Source organism: Typopeltis vanoorti, chromosome 4 (assembly GCF_054136105.1).
Source record: "Typopeltis vanoorti isolate ZY-2024b chromosome 4, IOZ_Tvanoo_1.0, whole genome shotgun sequence".
Classification (NCBI taxonomy): Eukaryota; Metazoa; Arthropoda; class Arachnida; order Uropygi; family Thelyphonidae; genus Typopeltis; species Typopeltis vanoorti.
Window position 1 is genome coordinate 138,634,823 of NC_143552.1, and position 22,299 is coordinate 138,657,121.

General features: G+C 33.3%; 1 protein-coding gene and 1 long non-coding RNA gene across 3 annotated transcripts; one reads left to right on the top strand and one right to left on the bottom strand.

The window, feature by feature from the left end:
• The first annotated feature begins 6,179 nt into the window (after positions 1-6,179).
• Positions 6,180-22,158, top strand: LOC150107709 (uncharacterized). 2 transcript variants are annotated; one of them, XR_016548258.1, is made up of 3 exons: positions 6,180-7,515; positions 9,670-9,817; positions 21,745-22,158. It is a non-coding gene; the product is annotated as an uncharacterized LOC150107709 (long non-coding RNA). The 2 variants fall into 2 exon arrangements; XR_016548257.1 differs by lacking the exon at positions 21,745-22,158 and adding an exon at positions 16,736-17,551.
• LOC150107710 (zinc transporter ZIP1-like) lies at positions 7,634-8,817 on the bottom strand. Its single transcript, XM_090392024.1, has one exon. It carries the CDS (start codon positions 8,787-8,789, stop codon positions 7,788-7,790), a length of 1,002 nt encoding a protein of 333 aa, XP_090248150.1. The 5' UTR covers positions 8,790-8,817; the 3' UTR covers positions 7,634-7,787.
• Positions 22,159-22,299: the final 141 nt, after the last annotated feature.

A 22,299-nucleotide genomic window follows, 5' to 3' on the forward strand; every position in this document is an offset into this window, starting at 1 on the left:
AATTATTTTAATATACATAATATTAATTTCAGCACCCTCTGCGAGACAAATCCCCACTTATTGGCGGCCAGAAGCCTTATTGCCGAAATTGAAAAACTTTTAACTGTGTAGATTGATGACCAACTTCTGTAGTTTTAAGCCAAGCCTGTTCAAAATAACGATTTTGTTTGTGAAAATTATTCCGATTTTTTGTTTCCATATCTGCAAATAAAATCCCCCCCCCCCCACACACACACACGTGCTGCTCTTGTTGCTTTATAACTTTTTCTACCCAATGGCTTCTACTTTTAGGCTAAGAACAATTATGGACTAAAAAATCATGGAAGTGGCATACATTTTTTTTTTATCTGATTAGCGAAAAGATTTTATACGATTTCCATGAAGCAAAAAAAAAAAGCATTTAATTATCAACATTTATGAAGGCCATGAATATTAAAATAAAAAAAAAATTATTTTTATTTTTAATTTTTATTATTTTTTTAACTGAAATTGAAGTTATAGTTTCATATCAATTAAGTAGGGCTTCAACCACTCAGGCTTTTTATTTGGTAAAATAAGCCAATAGGAAAATAATTAATAGACAAAATGCATTTCATGAAGGTTATGTAAAGTGGAGTTGATTAGTATGGTATAGTCTCCAGCACCATGAGGCAATAGAACTTCAAGGAAATGCCAAATAATAATGATACTAAAATATCTCCAGCATTTTCAGAAATATAGTGTTATAATTAATATGATAATTTCCGATATTTGGGAGAGCACTTTTTTATAATATTTTTGTATAACATTTTATTATTATTATTATTATTACCAGCAGAAGTCTGAGAGACTCCATTCTTGCAGCAAGCAAGAAAACAAGGCCGACAACAACGATCCTAACTGACAAGAAACTCCCAACACCAATCTATATAACGGAACACTGGACTCCATACTTAAAAAATCTTTTATACCAAGCAAGGAAGACAAAAACAGAAAAACTACAAGTTCTTGTGGACTAAGGATTCACAGATATTTATGAGAAAGAATGAAACACTCGAGTTTATATAATTACAAGTGAATCCGACTTACACGGCCTACTAATATAAAACACTAACTCTTCACATCCTTAAGAACAAGATTAGAAATAAATCACTTAAAAACTATATAATGGAGATCTCAAACATAGGCGAACATATCCAGTCAGACAATATAAACTTCAATGTCTTTGACGCTTTGAAGAAATGGTCAGACAACATTTCCACCAATACGAACTTCACTATCGTACACACAAACACAAGAAGTATAAAAAAACACTGGCTTACATAACACAGCTCAACTACACATAACACAGCTCAACTACAACATAGATTCGCTAATACTGATCGAAGTTGCAATAAACGACACAGAAATTTACGCATACAACATAAATAATTACCAAACCTACAACTTATGCAGACCAAACAAAAGAGGAGGTGGAATCGTGGCATTTATCAAAGAAAAATACAATGTGACTGAAAAACAAACTCATTTCGAACATGCGGAAACACTAATTTTGAAAATCACAAATAGCCACAACAGTATCAAATATACAATAAACACAATATACAGACCCCCAGATAATAATCCACTCAGCTTTCTTTATGAGTTAGCAGCATGGCTAAGCGGCATCGAACCCCGTACAACACACAGGCTCATCCTAATAGGAGACATTAACATAAATACTCTTGACCATGCTTCTTCAACCACTAACACATATCTTGATATACTAAGTCAGTACAACATAAACCCTACCATTAACTCTCTAACAAGAGAAGTACTCAATAACTCACTAATACAATCATGCATTGATCATATCTACATACGGGCTCCCATCCATATACATCATCAGTAATTAACGTCAAAATTGCCGATCACTACTTTGTCTCAACTTCGTTTTGTCACGTTACCTAACCCCCCCCCGTCCCACCACCACAAAAGTCTACAAAACTCGATCATACTAAAGAACATTATCGATAACCATGTAAAAAATACAGATTGGAATTGCCTACTTAAAATAAATGATCCTGTAACATTATACGAGAATTTTCAACTAAAATTCACCGAAATATATATATAAAAAAAAAAAGCAACAAAGCCTACACAAACGAGGCGACAAACAGACAACAATCCATGGATAAATGAAGACATACTAAATAGTATTACTGTAAAAGAAAATCTATGGAAAAAAACTTAAAAATCACCCAGTAACACACATTTACAAACCTTATACAAAAACACAAGAAATCAACTAACAAAAAAAAAAAAAAAAAAATTCGTAGGGTAAAAAGACACTACTACTTCCAAAAATTCATGGAATATAACGACAACATGAAACAAACACGGGCTACACTCAACGAATTAGTAACTCGAAAATAGAAAACTTCAGCACAAGATTTTATTGCAAAAAGCTTCGGTCAGGACACAAACCAAGAGGAACTAGCAAACTCATTCAACCATGCCTTCACAAACAATATCACACAACTCAAAAAAGACAAACTACCAACGATCAACAAAACACTACCCGCACAAAGTCAACAACAAACGATGTATTTTCCACCCGAAACAAAACAGGAACTGAAAGAAGCACTCCTAGAACTAAAACCAAAGACCACTCCAGGAATAGACAAAATAAGATTCACAGACCTTATAACACACTTTGAACAAATAAATCCAATACTTTTGAGACTCGTGAACATAATATTCGACACAGGCATTATTCCACTAAAAACTGCAATAATTACGCCAATATACAAACAAGGGAAAAGAAACGATACTCAGAACTACAGACCAATAGCAACTCTACCAGTCATCTCAAAAATTCTAGAAAAAATAACACACACCAGACTACAGAACTATTTACAGAAGTACAACATCATCTCACAAAACCAATACGGCTTTCAGAAAACAAAAAGCACCATCACTTTATTAGAAGACATCGCAGACACAATGAACAAAGCTCTCGACAAAAACAAGTACGCCGTTCTTATACTGCTTGACTTAACCAAAGCATTTGACACACTTGAACATGACATACTACTCACCAAACTATGCTCAATAGGTATAAGAGGAACACTGCATACATGGTTCAAGAACTACCTCTCAAACACAACACAAGTAACAAAAATAGGTACATGTCACAGTCGGAGTATACAAGTAAAACACGGTGTACCTCAAGGTGCCATATTATCACCCACTCTGTTCAACACATACATTAACGATGTTCATAACCTGGCCATAAGAAGCCAAATATGTCAGTACCCCCACAAAGACATTAACACGGCTTTCTCCAAAGCACTACAAGACCTAAATGAAATCACAACATACTTCTACCAAAACGCAATTCTAATCAACGGCACCAAAACACAGATGTTGATAATACACAACCCAAGAATCATGCGCCCCGACCACTATCGATCCACTGTCACACATACCGCTGCATTAACAACAAAAATACCTGCCAATGTCCCAAAATCAAACCTGTAACACATGCAAAATACCTTGGTCTCTACATAGATTGCCACCTTAAATGGACAAAACATATAGAATACGTACATACCAAACTCCGGATTATCACAGCAAAACTCTTCCAAGTAAAAGACATTATTCCATCCAACATAAAAAAACTTCTATATCACGGCATCTGCGAATCCCTACTCAGATACGTATAACAGTCTATGCCAGTGTTTCTCAACCTGTGGTCCGCGACGATGGGACAGGTGGTCCGCAGGCAGACTTAAATTAATTAAATAAATACATACAGTATATATTTTTTAATTATCCAAACAAAACAAATTAAAATTGAATAAGTAAGTAAAAATTATTTACTTACTCATTCAAGTAAGGCATTTTACTGGTCCTTGGGCTAAGAAAGGTTGAGAAACGCTGGTCTATGCAAATACATCAAACAGCCACGTAACAAAATTAGAAATATTACATAGGAAAATTGTATCAACAGTGATTTGGACACCTTACACGCAACAACCAATATCCGACCAGCACATGGCGATACACAGAATCCTGAGCATTAAAAACCTGAAACACTACATGACATTAACAAGGAATTACTTCAACATCACCTATCAAAACAACAGACACACATCGTATAACACGACCTACAGCAACCCTCTACATCCCTACACCCTTCAACAACTCATACGGTTCTTCTGTGAGATCACATCAGATATCCACGCAACTCAACAACCTACAAAGAAATTTAAAACACGTAGATAATTACAGAACATTAAAAAACGAACTCTGGAAAATATACCAACAAAGTTAATATACCATTAACGCTGATATACACATCACAAATCACCAGCATCCAATGCCTACATCCCATGCATAACAGTAACAACCACATAAATAGTGAAGGCTAAATCCCACTCTCTGTCTTCATAAAAAAGATAACCCAAGCTTCGAAGTCGGTGGGATTAAAATCGCCTTACTCATCTACACGTAATCCTTATAATCAAAGAATGCAGATTATGTAACAAAACCAAAACAGTCAGTAAAGTATATAACAATAAAGAAGATACTGATTATTATGTGATGATATCATTAATATAACATTACTATGTAACATGAAAAAATAATGTAATAAATTATTCTTATTATTAAAAAAATATGTAAATAATGAGTTTACATTGTATGTTTGTGAGAATTAGGAAATATAATATTTTAATTGCATATATGCATACTGTTGTATAATCACACTTTCTCAAACTTTGAAAAAAAATAGTAAACTACAACATGTAATATTATATAACTTGTGTAACTCTGAACTCTGTAATTGTAAATTATTACTGTGATTGTTATTTTAAAAAATAGCAAAAAAAACTATGTTATCATCATTATTATTGAAATCTCAATATGTGTAGCACTTAGTGCTGAACCTCGTAAAATAACATCCTGAATGTTACTCAAGATGACCATTGTATAAATGTAAATATTTGAGAGATCAATAAAAAAAATAATATATATATATATATATATATATATATATATATATTAAAAAATATTATTATTATTATTATGCAGTCTTAAGGAACAAACTTTGGACCATAATCAAGAATCTAAACATTCCAAATCAGCTGCATGCTGCAATAACTAACACGTATCAAAACAACAAAATAGATGTAAGACTCAATGAAAAAAGTTTCAGAATTGAAATCAATAAACAGAGGAGTCCGTCAAGGATGCCCAATGTGACCACTCTTATTTAAATCTATATAGATGAAATAGTAAAGAAATGGAAGAAAAATAGAAAACCAGCGTTTAAAAAGGATCGTGGAATTACAATTAATACCCTTTGTTTGGTGTGGTGTGGAATTACAATTAATACCTTGCGGTGTGGACCCTCCACACCGCAAGGTAAAAGAGGGTATAAGGAAGATGATGATGACCCTTTGTTTGCAGATGACCAGATAATCATAGCAAGAAGTGAAGATGAACTCTAGAGATCAATATACTCCTTAAGCATAATTGCTAAAAAAAATTGGAATGCAAATATCAACAGAAAAAACAAAGATGATGCCTTTTAAAGGACCATTTCCAGTCAGAAGCAAATCATGATCGAAAATAAAATTTTAGAACAAATGAACTACTTCAAATACCTTGAATATCATACATAAAAGAAGCTGACATTGATATCAAAATTCCAAACTTCCTAAAGATAACAGGAATGATCAATAATTTTCAAACCTAAGCAAGTTCAAAAGTATACAAGAATAAGAATTTAAAAGTTATGGCAAGACCTTCTCTATTGTACGGAAGTGAATGGTGGACTATAAAAACTGCAAAAGAAAAAAAAAAGAATAGAAACTGGAGAAATGAAATTTCTGCGAAGGACAGCAGTTTATATTCTCGGGGGGGGGGGGGGGCACAGAAATACGTAAAGAACTAAAAATTGACTTAGTATTGGACAAAGTATACGAATACCGAAAGGAGCCGATTGAACATATTGAAAGAATGACACTTCAAGACTATTCCCCCCCCCCCAAAAAAAAAAAATACTCCGATACCAACCAGCTGGAGGATATACTGTAAAAGTGAGGGACGACCAAGAAAAAGATGGAATGAGACTGGAGCAGGCCATTGGATCTAAATCTCTGAAAGGATGGTGATGATGATGATAATCATAAGAAAAGCATAGCACATTTTTAGGCTGCTCTGAACATTTAATTATTCTTTAGGTATTTGTTTACATTTTTGGTGTTACAGATAAATAAATACAAATAATTTTAGTTAATTTTTTATATCAGTTCAACAGACAAGAGGTTGCAAAACCCATGACATATCAGTTTGGGCAAAAGCATATTGATTCGTTTCATTATGAGTTTGATTAAATGATTGAAAACAAGCCTAATTAAACGCCTGATTAAATGTAACCTTAAAAGACTGATTAATTTTTTTTTATTAAATAGTTACAAAGGGATTAAAAGTATTATAAAAAAAAAATCAGCTAACGCCTTTTTATTCCCGTATACGGGGAGTAGGCGAGGCCATTTAGCCCTATCTAACTTTTGGAGACTGAGTGGGCAGTTCAATCTCCACTGGTACCAATCAGAGATAGATGGCCCAAGGCTATCACTAATTAAGCGGTACTCAGTGAAGAGAGACGGCTCAAATGTGCCGCCATCTCGTGGTCCCTAACCCTAACACAATATATTTAATGTCTGAAATAATGTGGGTTCTACGGTCGATTTTCTTGAGTTTACAGGACGAAAAACCCGAGTTTCCAGGAGGAAAAACCTGCTTGCCCGTGCCAGAGATCGACTAACTCGGGAACCGGTCGAAAAAAGGCTTAGAAAAATTTCCTCTAGTCGCCGACTAGACTCGAAACCAAGTCTTCCTTCGTGCTGCCAAACGCCGTGGTTGGCAAACGCCACATCCACTGAGCTACACAGGCTCTTTAAAAGTATTATTACATTATTAAATGTTTAATCAATTAATTAGAAGTTCATTAACATACTCTCTTTAGTTGTTTTATGAAACTTGTAAATATTGAGCAATCCCACATGATTCAGGATATTTACGTTCAACAATTTAACCATTACGTAAATTACGACAAACACCATAATAATTTCATGAGAACAACAAACAAACAAACACATTGCTTACGCCTTTTCTATAAATACATAAATATTTATATAAATAAAGATGAAAGAATGCAGAATGCTTTCATGTCACGTGTGGAGATTGTTAGACGATTATTATTATTATAAAAATCCTCCATGGAGTCAAAGATGTAAATCATTAATGTCTTGTAGGTCTGTGGCTTACAAATTGAACCTGTATACCAAGATTACTTTTATTTAACTTGCTTAAATTTTGAAAGAAAAATAAAATAAAATATTTATTTTATGTATTAAAATGTGCGTTCTGATAAGAGCCATGATACCAGTGAATAAATACCCAATAGTTATAAATATAAGTACAGAGTACAAAATGGGTGGTTGGACAATTTACTTTTTTTTTTTTTTTTGTCTCTCAGAAAAGGTAGGTTAACAATTTGAAATTATATATAGTTTATCCGGATTTTAATTAGAATTATTTCTGATTTCAGTTAGTTTTAAATAACACATGCAGAGTTATTTCAAAATAAAATACAAAAATGCACATTTAAAACATTCATATTTAAAACTTACATATCAGCAATTAAGGCATAATTCTAGGATTACAAAAATATTTTTAAAAAAATAATTTTTCAGTTTTGTAGTTACATACTATTACCATTTTTAACTGCCGACACTCACCCTTCAGAGGTCGTCTCATTCAATAAAAGTTGAAGCATACTGTAGAGAAGTCATAAAAGAAAATCCCAAAAACGTAGCTATAAGCTTCAATAACCCGTGCAAATTACAAATTGGTGGTCTGTGAAGGATTTCGAAAAAGGCAACATACAACACGGTTCCTGTAGCTAAAGCATTTAAAATTCCAGATACTAATTTAGAAGTTCCTGATAAATTCATATCGGTCACAATAGCTGCAATTATACCTAAAGGGGATATTAAGGCAAAAACTGACATATATACAATTATATGAATTTTTCTTGCTCCTTCAGCAAATATCTCTAATCCGATGACAAAAGCTATCACAAATTTATGAACAGCTATAGCAACTGTCATCATCCAAGTTCCCGATTCAGTTTTCTGTAGACCTATAGCAAACCCATCGAAAATCGCATGAAAAGACAAAGCTATAATTGTAAGCAATCCAGAAAGAGAAAAATTCTCGTTGTTGTTTTTATCATCTTCATCGTTGCAATTATCATTATTTTCCTTATCGACATTTGGATGATCGTTCGTTGTAGCATTTTTCAAGTTAGAAACATGTCTGTGCCCAAATAGTGCATGAACTACTTCTTCTATGAGATAAACTATAAAAAATCCACAGCAGACGATAAATTCCGGAAGCGGAAATTCTTCATGATGTTCTTCGTGATGATCATCTTCGTCATGATGAATTTTTGCATAATTATGATCTTCTGCATGGCTTTTACTATTCTTGGGTAATGATTTGTTAACATGTTCAAAACCCTCGCGAGCCTCAGGTAGCAAATGGACAAATGTTACTGCAATTAATACTCCTCCGCCAAAATATAAAAGAAATGATATCACCCTATTTCTTCTCTTTGGCGAACAATTACATTTGGCAGGCAAGCAAATACATCGATATTCCTTTCGCTGAATAAAAATAGGCAGGATTCCAATTAGAAATGTTCCTACGAGAAGTATAAAAAGTGACACAATTTTCACATTTAATACATCCATCCTAACCTACACTGAAACAAGAAATTGTTTGATAGAAATGTAAGTTTCGTTATTTATACTTCAGCGCCACCTTTGCTGCAGTACGTGACGAAAAATTACTTTAATAATAGTGCTTTTATTGCAGTTTGGAATGACCAAGTTGTTTGTGTTATGTTGTTGTTATAATAATGCAATTAGAAACAACGGTATTTTCATATTTTTAAAGCCCTATTTAAAAATGTATTTTTGCTATGATTTTTTTCCCTTCTGCCTTATTTATAAATTCTTTGGTTGCGCAGACGACCACGTTATATTCAACTATATTAATTATGTGCAGCTGATAGTGACGTTCTTTAACGACATTGTACTATGCCACATAACGTTATATTACCTTTGCTAACTGTGCGCACGCAGTTTCAGTATATGTGATTTTTTTTTTTTTTTCAAATAATATTCAGCATAAAGGGAAAAAATTGCATGTACTAAAATTGCTTGTTCAGTGTTAGCATAAGTAATATAATATTATGGGCCATATAATATATAGCATAGTATAATAACGTTAATGAGCTCTATTATCAACTTTATACTGCACATAATAAAGTTGAATATACCTGGTCGTCTGCGCAACCAAACAATTTATAAATTACGCAGAAAAAAAAAAAAAAAGAAAAAAATATGTAAAATGCCTTTTTGTGATTGCATTGAAGAAGTGGATAACAGAGTTATTATTAGGTATTGTCACATATTAATACGTGGATAATTTTCGAATGATTTGAAACGCTTCTTATTAAATGTACTTGTAATATTTTAATCAAATGTGGCACAAATGAACTTTGGTATACTTACGATATTTTGTTATTTTATTTATATTTTTTTTTTTTTTTTTTTTTTTTTTTTGCAGTTTGAAGGTCTTGTTCTTTCATTCACTGATCACATGTGATAGCAGGTACGGGTAGTGGGTTTTTGAAGTGAATATGAATTAGCGGATCTCATATGTTAGTAGTAAGGATTTTTACAGCCGGAAACTCTGATTTCTCATCCCTACAAAAGTAAGTAAACCAGCTGGAAAACATGTGTAATGAACATACATAATACGTTTGCCTTACAGTCAATTGTAATTCCAACTAAACCATACATAAACCATACTTAAGAAAAGGAAACAACTAAGCACAGCCCACGATTTAAGCTAGTAATAGCCATAGGCGTTATTTTTCGTTATTTATTTATTTATTTTAAATTTGTTTATACATGTAATAATTATATATATATTATTAACATTATGTTGTAAAATCACAGAAGTCATTATTGGATTTTTTCAATTTCTTAACTTCAAAAGTTTATTCCCATTTTTTTTAACTTAGAAAATAATTATGTACTGTATAATTCACTGTGCTATAATCAATCAATTAGGATATTAATTTTTATTATACTGTATAATATAGTTAATTTACTGACAAACATGTATGGAAATGATTCTAGAAAATAATAAAAGAGTGCATTCCACGATAACATTCTTGTAGATATTCCACCTAACAAGAAGGGAAGAGCGAGGCGTGAATGAAGTGAATGAAATTGAGGAGTATGAAATACAAGGGGGGGGGGGGGGTCTGGAAAGTTCTGATTAACACCTAGAACAAAAATGACATTCAAGCAACTGATATAACCACAAGAAAGACCATACAAGGATATAAGAACATAAGCTACCTTCATAACTCTACTACTAGTAGTATGTTCTTTGTTGTGGTTATATCAGTTGCTTAAATATCATTTTTGTTATATTAGAACTTTCTAACCCCCCCTCGTATTAAGTAGATTCTGTTAACAAGGTGACAAACTACGAACTGTCGAGATTGGTTTTCATAATCACTATTTAGAATAAAGTGGTTTTCGTCTTATTATCTAAATGTATATTTTTGGGTGTAAATTACCCGTGTTCTCTTGGCCAGTTTGCCTGGTTTTTCAGAATGAAAAACCGAGTTTGGGGAAAAAAAATCTCTTGATGAGTCTTTGGACTCCTTAGAGGTGTCACGTAATAATAATAATAATAATAATAATAATAATAATAATAATAATAATAATAATAATAATAATAATAATAATAATAATAATAATAATAATAATAACAAAACACTTCCAACTTCGTATGAGACCTACTAACTCGCATTCATTTTAAAAGCACTGACAAATTTTCTTCACGTCAGGCAGTGTCTTTGAATTTACTATTTATTGAATATCCCACTCAGTGGATGTGGATGTGATGCTCCGGCTCCAAAAGTTAGATAGGGCTAAAGGTGATAGATGACTTTTTTTTTTTTTTATGATGAATATCCTGCAACTGGAAAGATCCAGAGAAAGAAAAAATGAAAGGTTAAGCTGATGCCACTGCCCATGACAGGTTCGAAGACTAAGGTATCGAATTATAGATTGATTTACATCTTTGGAGTGGTGGCTAAAATACTGAGGTCAGAACAAGGATGCATGCCGGGATAAATAAGACTATAACTCTCAATGAGTCAGTATTGGTATTATTATTATTATTACGTGACATCTCCAAGGCGTTCGAGGACTCCTCGAGGGAGAGCACTCTACTCTACAACTCTCCGTCTCCAACCTTTAACCCACCAACTACATAGAACTAACTACCATCATCATCATCTACACGCAACGCCATCTGCTGCCCATTACCACCACTAATATTTTTTGCCTGTGTTCTCAAAGTTGATTTGCCTGTACATGGGATTAAAAAATCAATTTTCTGAGATTTAAAAAATGGAGACCTTAAGCAAGTAAAATTTTTTGCAGAGCCCTCAGAACTCAATCTTTAAAATAAACATGAAAAAAAAGGAAGAAATCAATAAACATTCACCATTTTACAATTTAGTGCTCCGTAAATTAAAAAAAAAAAAAGTTCATTTTAATGACTACAGTGCAGTTGTTGTTTTGAACTGTAGAGTTTTTCAAAGTCTGGTATGATGTAATATGTAACTTCTAGCATCATATCATTTCATCATATCATCGATTCATTAATTAAAAATAAATAAATAAGTGAATGTTTGTAAACAAGATTCGCTGAGCTCGCTTTAGAAAACCCTGGGCTAACTCACCTTCAATTGAAAGAAACCCATATAAATTGTATAAAAAGCAATCTAAAAATTCTTTTCGACGAGAATCAAACGCGACTTTTTCTAACCGAAAGTGTAATTTTTACATCGTTCTTCCACATGTGCTGCGGAGGCGCTGAACCATGCTAATCTCTTTCAATCTCATTTTCAATGTAATATCATCTTTTGAGATCTACTCAGCATTCTGTTCCTAATTGATTTATATGTTATTAATTGTTTAGTATATCAGGTGTTGGCCATTCGGTTTAAATGTTCTATCCAATTTTGTTTGAATTTGTTTAGTTGTGTTTTTATTTTATTTTATTTTATTTTTATTAATGAAATAAAGAGCCAAAAGGTTTCATTTTATTTTTAGTTCTTTTAAAATATCTTCGTTCCGTTTTCTGTCTAATAATGTGTATTTTGCAGTTCTTCTCATGAATCTCATTTTACGTATTTTATTATTAGTTATCTTGTTTATTTATTGCCCAAATTTCGCTGCCATACAATAATGTAGGTACAGATAAAGTATTGCATATTTTCAAGCGTCTTTTGTTTTGTGCAATATTTAGATTAAGTGTTCTATTTATCAGATCTACATAGCCTATATAGTCTATAAATATTTTGAAATTTTTAATTTTATGTCTGTTTCTCCTTCATATGATATTTCACGTCCAAGATAACTGAAAGTATTTATCTGTTCTATTATTTTATTATTAATAACTTCCAGCTGGAGTTGGTCCACAAAATGTCATTGGTTTGCATTAATCTATGAATATTTTCATTCCAAACTGTTCTACTATAACGTTTAAATTATATAATGCTCTTTGTAAATTGCCTTCCTCATCTGATATTGTTACATGATCATCTGCAAATAACAGTGTATTTATTTTATTATTCCGGAAATATCTATACCTGGGTTCTTTCAAGTGTTCCACTATATTAATATTACTATAAGATTATGCTGGTTGTACTGATTTTCTCAGTGGTCACACTTGGTAAGTACGGCCATGGCAAACCTGAGATACCTAAGCAAGATCCGATCTGACTTCTTACAATATACACATGGTATACTATATCTGTCTGTAGACTGGTCATCTAATCTTTTTTCCTCTACTTATCCTATTTCGTACCCCCCCCCCCCCCCCAGTGCTGTTAATGCAATTCGAGGGCGACATATATAATATTAAATTAAAAAGTGTTAGAGACAGAAGACATCCATGTCTTACTCATTGGTTTATAGACTGTTTTTCAGCCATTTTTTCTTTTATTTTCATTTCATTATCTTTGTATATATTCGATATTGTCTAGTAAAATATTAGGTATTTTATTCTTTGTAATATTCCAAACAATATACAGGTCTCCTTTTACTTTATCAAATGCTTTTTTATAATCTATAAACAAAAGGCGGGTTTCTAAATTAAATTCTCTTCTTTTCTGTAATAGTTTTAAACAAAAAGCTGTCCATTATAGAGCGTCATTTTCTAAATCCATTTTGACAATCCAATAATATTTTTTCATATAATTTCATATATTTTCAAAATTGTCATTAATATTCTACTATACATTTTGTAGGATGTAAACTAATACCGCTGTAATTAGCAGGTTTTCTTTCATATATCTTGTTTATTTAAAAATTTTAATAATCTCTGATGATTTTTTTTCCTGAAAATTTATATAATTCGGAGTTCATCCCATCTTTTCCTGCTGATTTACTTTTTTTTTTTTTTTACTATTTTACTTAAGTTGCCCTTTAATTCTTTCATCTTTATTATATCATTTAAAGTATTTTGTAAATTTGTTTTATGTCAATATTATTTATTCAAAGATCTGTAAAGTAATCTAAGAATTATCTAAAATCTATTTTGCAATTTATATTTGCAGTTTCTTTTATATCTGCATTCATGTGCTTTAGTATTTTATAGACATTGGGTCTTATTTTATATATATCATTTCTAGTGCAAATTTTTCCCTGCTTTCTTTGTGTCTCTTTCTGGTTTCTCTTTTTGCCATTGTTCTCTTTTTTTTATATTGGATTTCACTTTCTTGTTTTTTTCTACTTACCCATCTTTTAAGGGGCATCTTTATATTTTAAATGATCGGTTTTATTTCATTGTTCCTATATACAAGTAGCTGAACTCAATAATACAATGCATAATGGGAAGGGCCACTACCCAAGGCCGGTTTCGACCTTTATTGAGATCTCTTCAGGGGGAACCAGACCCGGGAGAGATACCAAGGTTGATGTAATGCAGAAGTCATATATATATATGTTAAAGATACCAAGAAATTTTATATATGGTTTTAATGCCTTTCCCAAGTAAGCAAAACAAAGTTTTGCGTGTGAAATATATTCACGTCTGAGCTACTTGTATGTAGATATAGAGGCTAATGACCTCATATCACTTGCCTTAGTATATCCCACAATGCAAAGCATATCTCCTTTCAGGCGTGTACAATGCAATGCATAAAGGGAAGGGCCACTACTCAGACCGGTTTCGACCTTTATTTGGCTGTTTAAGTACAGGTCAGCCTCCAAATACTCTTGCGATCCCCCCAACAATGAGCACTCAGCGTTGCCCCCCCCCCCCCCCCCAGTAACAGGCTCACCCTGCCACTGAGAAGAACTATCAGCGTTGGTTCTACCCCGTGGCAGGATCACCCCACTACCGAGCACAGCCACTCATATTTCATTTTTTTTTCTCATTTCATCCTTCATCTGGGGAAGGGGGGAAAGCAACAGCCGTGCCTCAGTTGACTTCATGGGCTACAAGCATTGCCATTCATCACAAGCTTCCAACCGGTTTCAACCTTTATTTTGAGGTCTCTTCCGTGAGAGCCAGACCCAGGAGAGATACCGAGGTCCTTATAAGGACTGGCTTAAAGGGGCGAAGCAAGAATGCTTTTCATCTTCCCCGTTATTTGTAGAGGACAGTGTAGGGATGAGGTGTTATTGAGCTATTAAAGCTCTGATCATGGCAGGAGGGTAACAGCAATAGCCGAACCTCAGTTAGAACTTCATTGGCTACAGCATTACCCTCCAAGGGTATTAATCACCGCATCTCATGGTAGATCACTCCCCATCACCTAGGTACCGAGGTAGGACGCAAAACGCAGGACATATATGGCGCAGAGGGTGAAGCTTGACGCTTTTCATATTCCCTGTTGTCTATTTCGGGAGCAGTGATGGGAGAGATTTGTGAGCTATTTTAGCTCGCCCTGAGTGGGCAGAAGTGGTTATTCGTCGTTGAGTGTTAGGATGGCTTTCGGTATTTTATGTTTCCAGTGGTCATTACCGTCATAGTTTTCGGCTTGCTGTATTAGTTGGGTTGGATGCGTAGATGTCTTCATAAAAATATTTTACTGCTAGGGAGCGTAGTAGTGGAGAGATGTAGGGGATATTTATGTCCCGGTGGATCTGGGCGTTCCTGGTGAACCACGGGGCGCCCAGTATCATTCGCAGGCACTTGCTCTGTAGTCTTTGTAGCTTGGGGATGTTTGTCTTGGAGATATGGCTCCAGGCTGGGGAGGCGTATATAACTGTGGGACGGATCACTGTCTTGTACAGTAGTATTTTGTTTCTTGAGCTTAATTTGCTGTGTCTGTTGATCAAGGGGTATAGCTGGGCGATAACTTTTGAAGCTTTGGTGCATGTGCTCTTGATGTGGCTGTTGAAGCATAATCGCTTATCGAGAATTATTCTGAGGTATTTTGCTTCAGTTTTCCAGGGAATTTTGGAGTTGAACAGGGTGATGTCTCCTTTGGGGGATGTTCGTCTTCTTGTGAAGAGTATCGTTTTGCTTTTCTGGGGGGTTTAATTGTAGTCGCCAGTCTTTAAACCATTTTTCTAGATTCAGGATGGTGTCTTGTAGTGTTTTGGTAACGAGATTTGGTAACGAGATATGGTTGGTGAGATCTGGCTAGAATAGCCGTATCATCTACATACGGGGCGATGGTGGATGTGAAAGGATTTTGAGGGATGTCTGCCATATAGATGTTGAACAGTATCGGGGCTATCAGTGATCCTTGAGGAACTCCAGCGAGGATTTTCCGTTGGGTTGAGACTGTTTCATTGATTTTGAGTTGCATCCTCCTGTTGGAGATAGGTACCGAGGTTGAGGTAATGCAGAAGTCATATATATATATCATATACAAGTAGACAAAAGGTGCTTGACCTTCTTAATAAAAGTCTCTGGATGAGAAAAAGATGTAGAACGTTTTTTACCTTGATGTAAAATACGTTAAAGATACCTAGAAACTTTATATTTAGCTTTAATCCTTTTCCAAAGTTTCTCAATAAAGGTCGAAACCAATCTGGGTAGTAGCCCTTCCCATTATGCATTGCATTATACATGCCTGAAAGGGCGTGCTTTGCATTATAAGATACATACTAAGGCAAGTGATATAAAATCATTAGCCTCTATATACAAGTAGCTCAGACGTGAATATATTTCACGCGCAAAACATTGTTTTGCTTACTTGGAAAGGATTAAAACCAAGTATAAAATTTCTTGGTATCTTTAACGTATTTTACAAGGTAAAAAAACTTTCTACATATATATATATATATATATTATGATTTTTATGTGTACCTAGACATATGCTGTTGATGTAATCATTTCTTTCATATTATCCTATTCTTCATCAATGTCTCCATTTTCTTGTATATTTTTGGTAAAAATGCTGTAGTGTGTTGTTTTATATTAAATTGTTTGGTAGTCTTACTTTGTAATTAGATTTTGTTTCTACAGTTTATTTATTTATTTATTTATGTATTATTATTATTATTATTATTATTTCTATTTTTTATTACTAGTTTGGCAGAAACCTTAATTTTGCCTGCACTAAATCTGTATCTATTTCTAGTGCTCTCCAGACTTTAACATCTAGGAAAAGGTTTGCTGCTTTTCATTTGCAATAAAATAGTCTATTATTGATTTCTGTTCTCTTGCACACCATGTACATGTATGTATATTTTTATACTTATAGAATGTATTCATTATTTTTTAATTATGATATATTATAATCAATAAGTCGTTTTTCATTTTTGGTTACTGTCGATTCTCCAATTTTTTCTACATTATTATTAATTTTTTTCATTCCTATTCTGGCGTTAAGATTTCCAGCTTTAATTATATTATCTTTTTTATTTAATTTTCCATGTATTTCTTATAACTGTTTGTAAAAGTCATCATTTTCTTCTTCATTCCTTCTTCAGGAGGGATACACTCCAACAACTGTTAAATTTGCTTTATTTAATTTTAATCGCACTTCCACTATTCTTTCATTCCAGTTATTTTTGCTTTAATTGATTTATGAATCCAAATCATTATTTGGATCCATAATTTGATTATTATTTGTACGTATTTGTTTGTCTGCTCCACTATGTACGATGTGATAGTTGCTTACCAACTATCATATGATAGTTAGTTGCTTCTTTTGTTTAAGGTTTTATTTTTTTTTTTTGATTCTGTAAGAACTGCACTTTCTATGTTTTCTTGATTTAAAAATTTATCTAATTCTTCTTCTTCTTTATGTGTTATGCTTCTAATGTTCTATGTGGCGTATTTCACCACGTTTTTTTTTTTTTTTCAAAGTTTGTTAACCATTTCCAATTAACGATTTTTTCACATTAAAGAGCCAAGAGGCTATTTTTTTTTCGGCGACGTAAATTAAGTTAAGGGGATAATAAATTTCTCATTATTTTTAAAGCCGAATAAGAAACTCGAAGATCGAGATCTAAGAGTTTCATTATTTTTAAAGCCGAATATGAAACTCGAAGATCGAGATCTAAGAGTTTCATGCCGATCCTTAAATAACAAACAGTTATAAACAGTTATATCGGCATGAAACTCTTAGATCTCGATCTTCGATTTTCTTATTCGGCTTTAAAAATAATGAGGGATTTATTATCCCCTTAACTTGATCTTTTCACATGTTTTACATCCGGGTTTAGATTTTTTTGAGACTTGAAAGTATCATGTGTTTCCTTATGTCAAGTTACTAGCATGACGATAGGTATCCTAGTGATAGGACCTCCACTTTTGCGCAACTAGATTTTCCTCTTTTAGTGGAAACTACAGCTTCAAATGAAAGAGTCATCCCCTCACCCTCGAATTTACCATATCATAAGGAAGTGACATAATTTTTTTCCCCTGAAATTCCTCGAATTTCAGGGGAAAAAAATCATCCCATAAAACAGAAGTGGCTACAAGAATAGACCAATTGATAGTCATTCGTATTTCTGTGCCAGTAGTAATTTCCTGCTTCCACGTGATAAGATTTCTTTATTAAAGGATTATCAAAGCTTGACGAAAGAAAGAATTTTGTCGAGTTACTTAAATTGAAACCTAAAACCTTAATAAGCAAATTTAGGCAATCTAGGCAAGTTTAATATTTTAGTGTATTTGAACAATCACATAGTTTTGTACAATTTTGGTATGAAAATATCCGAAATAGGAGTTACTTTTTTTTATAAAATGACATTATGAGGGAATGGGAGTGTTATAAGTATATTTTGTGACGTAAATATATCTAGGATATCGCATCACAAAGAATGCGATGCATTTTTTAAATAAATTTGACATTTTCGGATTGGAAACCGAGCATATTTTGAAACTATAAAAATATAATTCTAATGGAATTCAGGAGTTTAAGAATTAGTAAAATATTAACAAATTCATGTGTAAATTTTAAAGAGAGTAATTCAAACTTATTTATTTATTTAATTATTTTTTTATATTTTTTATTTTATTTTTTATTTTTTTTGTCTGGGGAGGGAAAATCCAAAAAAGTGCAATGTTATTTAAGGATCCCATCCCATATCACATTCTGTCACAACTTATGCATAGCTGTCTGTGATTACTAACGAAGCTAATAGGTGCTTGTTTTTATTTTTGCGAAACGTACCTCATAAAACTATCTCGATCAGAGTGAAATTTCACGGAATCACGGAAATGAACTCTTCTGTAAGGAGTTTCAAGGTTTATTTGTCTGATAGTAGTCAAAGCATGACTAGTTGTCTTTAATTATGAAAAAAAAATCGTTCGTCATTCCTGGTTTCTCGTTTTCACAATCTCTGAAACAGTGTAGAACAATCGTCTCGGTGTCAAGGCTGAATTTCTAAAATGGTAGGAATATGGGGAGAGAGAGAGAGAGAGAGAGCAGCCTTAACAAACTTGCTGGAGAATACACACGCACTTAATAGACATAATATACTGCCCTTAGATTTAGTTGTTTTGGCCGTAATAAAATCCAAACGAAACCTGTTTGATGCATCGGAATAACTATTGCAAATAGATCAGATTTTTCGGTTTGGCTTTTATGCCGACTTGTCCAGTTTCTACACCACCGATCTCTAACTTTCCCTTTAGTAGGCAGTGTTTTGTTTACACATAAAATATAATGCGGAGGAGTTCAGCACTCTCCCTCCTCCTCATCTTGTGCTTTAAAAAAATAATAAGAGGAGTTGGCTGATTTTATACTTATGTTCGGCATGGAGTGGTGAGTTTATGGCTAACTTTGGTTTGTTGGGATGATTGTGGTATGAGATATCCATTTAAAGGGTTTTATTAAGAGACATGCAAAGTAATTTAATATATGCAAACGTGATAATCTTTTAATGAAGGGGATACAAATTATTTGATGTTTATCTGCAAGTAAGCGAAACTCTAAGAACTAGGACTAAGATCTATGAGTTTCATACCGAAAAACTATCGGCAAATCCAAGTGTAAGTAACTACTTGGTAGTACAACACCAAGGCAACACGTATCAAAGGTGGAGTAAGCTCCCTCACTGTCCTTAATATTTTTCTCATAATGTAAAAACACAGCCCCTAAGGGATGTAATACTGTAATTACATTATGAGGAGAGGTCACTACCCTCTCCTCATAATGTAACCCAGACCGGTTTCAACCTTTTTTGAGGTCTCATCAGTGAGTAGGTAGACCTGGAAGATAACAAGGTTTAAGTAAAAAGAACTTACATACCTTCACTATACGAATGCCATGTGTGCCTGTATATGATAACATAGAATATAATTCATATAATATTCTTTATAATAGAATTCAATGTTATTTTATTTTTACATTATGAGAAAAATATCAAGGATAGTGAGGGAGCTTGCTCCACCTTTGATATGAGTTGCCTTGGTGTTGTACTACCAAGTGGTTACTTACACTTGGATTTGCCGATAGTTTTTCGGTATGAAACTCATAGACATAGATCTTAGTTCTAGTTCTTAGCGTTTCGCTTACTGGCAGATAAACATCAAAGGATTTGTATCCCCTTCATTATTATTAAGGTTGCCAGAAAAATAGCCTTTTGGCTTTTATTCTGTGATAATCTTTTTTTTTTATTATTTATTTGGAATAACCATCCGAAGTTGTTGCAATGAGGTTTTTTATTTATTCATATCTATTTTATTTTATTTATTCATTTATTGTCCGAGAAAACTATTTTTAATCTCCTTTTTTTTTTTTTTGTTTGTCTGATTTGTCAGACATTGTTTCTATCATTTAGTGATATATTTGAACACGTTGAGAACCAAAAATAGCGCTGAGATATTTTTAATGTTTTTGTTCTGAAATCTAGTTCTTTCTGCATTGAAAGTAAAGACACTTTTCCATGTTTAATGGCCTGTGAAATATCTTTCTGTTTATTTCAAAACTTGTGCATTTAGTGCTGAAATTAAGAAAGGCACATAATTTTTTCAGTTTCGAGAGCGAACTGGTAATTGTATTTCAGCCTCCTCAGAAAGGAGACTGAAATACGAAGTCTATAGACCATAAATTTGTCTGGATGTTTTCATGAAGGTTTGATGTGACGATTTGGTGATGTGGCATTTTTGTTCTTTGGTACGGTATGGAATCATTATCAGCGGCCGCGAAGCCTCCGTAGTTCAGTTAGTACTGACGATGAGAAAGACCCGGGTTCGATTTATTCCTTCCAGCGAGAATTACCTTCATAACGAATTTTCAACTGAAGGCGAGTTATTCTGTCCCATATGGTACTATATTGCATTTCTTTCCTTTCTATATCTGTATGTAATATTAAGTGATGGTGATGATGATATATATAGCTGTCTGTAATTTGATGCTTTTTATAACCTGAATGATCAGCTGTTGCTCTAAGTTATGATTGACTTCACAAAGTGCTGTCTTTGACTTGGTCAAGAGAGCTTTTCCTTGGTCTGGCATATATATATATATATATATATATATATATATATATATATATATATATATATATATATATGTGTGTGTGTGTGTGTGTGTGTGTGTGTGTGTGTGTGTGTGTGTGTGTGTGATGTATATACATATTATTTCTAGTTTTAAAACTACGATAATTATAGATAATAATCACACACACACACACACACACACACACACACACACACACACACACACACACACACACACACACACACACACACACACACACACACACACACACACACACACACACATATATATATGCCAGACCAAGGAAAAGCTCTCTTGACCAAGTCAAAGACAGCACTTAGTGAAGTCAATCATAACTTAGAGCAACAGCTGATCATTCAGGTTATAAAAAGCATCAAATTACAGACAGCTATATATATCATCATCACCATCACTTAATATTACATACAGATATAGAAAGGAAAGAAATGCAATATAGTACCATATGGTACCACATAGTACCACACACACACACACATATATATGTGTGTGTGTGTGTGTGTGTGTGTTCGATGTATATACATATTATTTCTAGTTTTAAAACTACGATAATTACAGATAATAATTCCACACTGGCCATATTTAGAAATTATCCGATAAGTAAATAACTGATTCAGTTTGCATTGACGTTTTTTTTAAAATAATTTTTTAAGATTTTTAGAATATGTCGAGAAGTTACGAGGAGAGAGGGTTCCGAAAGGGGATGTGTCACACGACTTGATATCCGACTCTTCGAATATGTGTGATCGCTTTCGTTCTCGTGTGATATGTCTTCAACATCATATGTGAAGACCTTGAAGAAGTTGCGAAACATCTTCCCTACAGCTCAGACTTGATTCCATACTCTTCTAGGGATTTCCTAAGCTGATGACTCCTTTTAAGTGTATCCAGTGAGTACTTTGTTCACCTCTGTAAAGAGGGCGAGTAGAGGAAAATATATTGAACGGGAGAGAGATTATGTAGAGATTTCAAAGTATCTTTTGTTTTCTATTTCACTAACATATCTCTTTTAGACACTATCACAATGGAGCCATTAAATTCAGAACGTTCTTCGAACTACATGTTTACTTCCTTGAATCCTGTCATTATTTTAGAATTTAGATATTCCTCTTCCTCCCCCCACTCACAAAATGTCACATTTTCCATACCGCCTTCACCCTCCCTCCCTCCGTCATTTAAAAGTAACCCGATATTTAATGTAATGCAAA

What these genes read in the sequence shown, in the direction of transcription:
- LOC150107710 (XM_090392024.1), bottom strand. Translation starts at nt 8,789, where the DNA reads ATGGATGTATTAAATGTGAAAATTGTGTCACTTTTTATACTTCTCGTA.